General features: G+C 39.5%; 1 protein-coding gene across 10 annotated transcripts in view; it reads left to right on the top strand.

Annotated features, from left to right (window-relative positions):
* The window catches only part of SYNE1 (spectrin repeat containing nuclear envelope protein 1), a 336,369-nt gene that overhangs the window by 79,057 nt on the left and 254,009 nt on the right, over positions 1-3,303 (top strand). For all 10 annotated transcript variants that reach the window (XM_073894098.1, XM_073894101.1, XM_073894100.1 and 7 more), the window contains 3 exons: positions 70-257; positions 654-777; positions 2,025-2,191. In XM_073894098.1, the coding sequence (XP_073750199.1) occupies positions 70-257; positions 654-777; positions 2,025-2,191 (479 nt within the window). The remainder of the gene's footprint in view (positions 1-69; positions 258-653; positions 778-2,024; positions 2,192-3,303) is intronic.

The following is a 3,303-nucleotide window of genomic DNA, read 5'->3' as shown; positions in this document are numbered from 1 at the left end:
CATCTTGCTCCCTGTCAGCCTCATTTCTTGATGCTGTGCTTTCTTTGTGCACCTTTTGCCTCCGATTAGGATCTCTGCCAGGCCCTGGAGGCGCTGAGCAGTGCGGTGGCCACCACCTCAGCCAGTGCCCAGAAGGTCGCTAACAGAGGCTCCTCCATTCAGAGGGCAGCGGCCCTGCAGCTGAGGTACGAGGAGACGGGGACTCGGGCCAAGGAGAGGCAGACTGTGCTGGAGAACCTGCTGACCCACTGGCAGAGGTGAGATGCCTTCCTTCCCGAGTTGGCAGCATGGATTTCAACTGCCACTCTAAGTAGGGAATTCTGGACCAGCTGTTGGGAAATAATCATCCCAGATGTAAAACGCATCAACTCATGTGTCTAATATGGGAAGATCTTGTTGGTCTTTGTCAGAAGATGAAGATCCCTAAAGTGGAGAGGATGTATATGTATCTTTCATATTACATAGATATAAACACAGGTGCAAATACAGATATGAACGTGAAAGGAATGTTCTTTTTACCTTCACATCTAGGAAGAAGATAACCAACATTGTACTATTCATAATGGTTAGTGTTGGACCTCCAACTTTGGAAGCATTTCATTTTTTGGCATGATAATTTTAATAAATTTGCCTCTCATCTCTGCTTTCTTTAGGCTAGAGAAAGAATTATCAACCTTTTTAACCTGGTTAGAGCGGTGTGAAGCAATAGCCAGTTCTCCAGAAATGGACATTTCTGCAGACAGAGTCAAAGTGGAGAGTGAACTTCAATCAATACAGGCAAGTTCAAGTTCAAACTTCCTCCTTCTTTGACTTTGAGGGTTTCCCACACTCTTGGTTCTCAACAACTTTCAAGTTTATTGCACACTGACATTCTACATCAATCTCCCAAAAAGTTGCTCCTCAGAAACTCCTCAGAAACAGTGACTGTTTCCTGCCCTGAGGATAAAGAGCCATCCTCAGTCCACACTGAGGAAAAAAGATCTTATCTTTTTATAAATATGCTGTGAAGTGTTCTAAGAGGGGAAGTCACAGCTCCTTTTCTGAAAAATAGCAGAAAGATATCTGGCAATATAAAAGTATTCCTACACATCCCTACACAGAGAGTAAGTGCTATACAGGTTAGGGGACCAGGAGGTGACTGAAGCCTCTGCGACATCCACATCCGGGCACAGTGTCTGCCAAGCTGCCTCCCACTGGGTTCTGAACATTCCTTGTCTATCCCCATATTCCGGCGTTGTGTGTTTTGTCCTGCTTGGCTTAAGTCCCGGTTCTGCCTTGTGGCCCTTCCTGCCATCCATAGGCTGTGTGACCCTTCTTCAGAAACCTTCAGCAACTTTGCTTGTATCACACATGTGGCCTCATTAAGGAGGGGGAGAAAGCATCCTGACAAGCATCTACTATGCGCCATGCTACACTATCATCCCATTTAATACCATGTTATGTTGTTAGCTGTGTATATGTGTTTACCTCTTATCTCTTATTAGATAGGAACCACAACTTTTATGCATCACTCACAGCACCTTACAGTTCATTGCCTGATTAAAAATAAGTCATTCTGTTGCATGAAAACAAAATGAAGAGCCCTTAAGTCCCCCAGTTTGGCCTAATATAGTCTCTAAATGAAGAAGGAGACCACATTTCTGGTACCCAGAATTGCATCTCTATTATTGTTAGATATGCATTGTTTCTCTTTAGCAATAGCTTTTCTTTGGTTCTCTTTACCTACACAGTTTTTTCATCTTGAAAGAAATTCTACAGCTTCTAAAGTTGCCTAACTTAATAGAACTCAGATTCTGGAAAACTAATTCAGGTTTCAGTAGTATTTTAAATGTTTCATTAAAGGTTAAGCAGATCCATTCTAAATCAATAATAAAATCAGTAATAAAAACTCTCCTTAAGCCTGGTCCCAATGAAATCTGTGTTGCAAGAATACAAAACCTTTGGACAGCAACCACCTGTGTCACATGGTCCTTCCGAGTCAATCATGCTGAGATAAGATCTAGAATGTATTCTGTTTTTCTTAGGCACTGCAAAATGAAGTTGTATCCCAGGCCTCAATCTATAGCAACCTTTTGCAAATGAAGGAATCACTATTCTCAGTGGCCTCCAATGATGATGTGAAAATGATGAAAGTACATTTGGAGCAGTTGGATGAGAGATGGAGAGATTTGCCACAGATAATTAGCAAAAGGTTGGTTTCTAAAAAAATTTTTATATAGTTCATTTTTTAAAATGTTGAGCATATAAATTAAGAAAGCAGAGTTTTATTTGCTTTTACTTAATTGAGCTATTTAGATAAGTATAGAAGGGAAAGAAATTACTTTGTCATTTAAAAAATAGAAGTGCTCCAGCAAAGGAAACAATCAACAAAACTAAAAGACAACCCACTGAATGGGAGAAGATATTTGCAAATGGCATATCAAATAAAGGGTTAGTATTCAATAAAAAAGGGGTTAATATTCAAAATATATAACGAACTTATACACCCCATCACCCAAAAAACAAGTAATCCAATTTAAAAATGGGCAGACATTTCTCCAAAGAACACATGTGGATGGCCAGCAGACACATGAAAAGATGCTCAACATCACTCATCATCAGGGAAATGCAAATCAAAACCACAATGAGATATCATCTCACACCTGTCAGAATGGCTAAAATCAACAACAGAGGAAACAACAGGTGTTGGCCTGGATGTGGAGAAAGGGGAACCAACCCTCTTACACTATTGGTGGGAATGCAAATTGGTGCAGCCAATGCTGATAACAATATGCAGTTTCCTCAAAAAATTAAAAATAGAATTATTATATGATCTAGTAATTCCACTACTGAGTATTTACCCAAAGAATGCGAAAACACTAATTTGAAAAGATATATGCACCCCTGTGTTTATTTCAGCATTATTTACAATAGCCAAATTATGGGAGCAGCCCAAATGTCCATCAATAGATGAACAGATAAAGAAGTGGTAAATATATATATATATATTTTCCCCCACTGTGTGTGTACACACACACACACACACACACACACACACACACACACACACAGTGGAATATTACTCAGCTATAAAAAAGAATGAAATCTGCCATTTGCAACAATATAAGTGAATCTAGAGAGTATATTGCTGAGCAAAATAAGTCAGAGAAAGACAAATACCATATGATTTCACTCATATGTGGAATTTAAGAAATGAAACAAATGAACAAAGAAAAAAAGAGACAAACCAAAAAATCGATTCTTAACTATAGAGAACAAACAGATGGTTACCAGAGGGCAGGTGGGTGGGGGGAGGGGTGAAAT

The sequence above is a fragment of the Callorhinus ursinus genome, unplaced genomic scaffold (genome assembly GCF_003265705.2).
Source record: "Callorhinus ursinus isolate GAN/ISIS: 27379988/994484 unplaced genomic scaffold, GSC_fseal_2.0 scaffold6, whole genome shotgun sequence".
NCBI lineage: Eukaryota > Metazoa > Chordata > Mammalia > Carnivora > Otariidae > Callorhinus > Callorhinus ursinus.
Note: the sequence above shows the minus strand (reverse complement) of the source record. Positions and strands in the feature narration are given on the sequence as shown.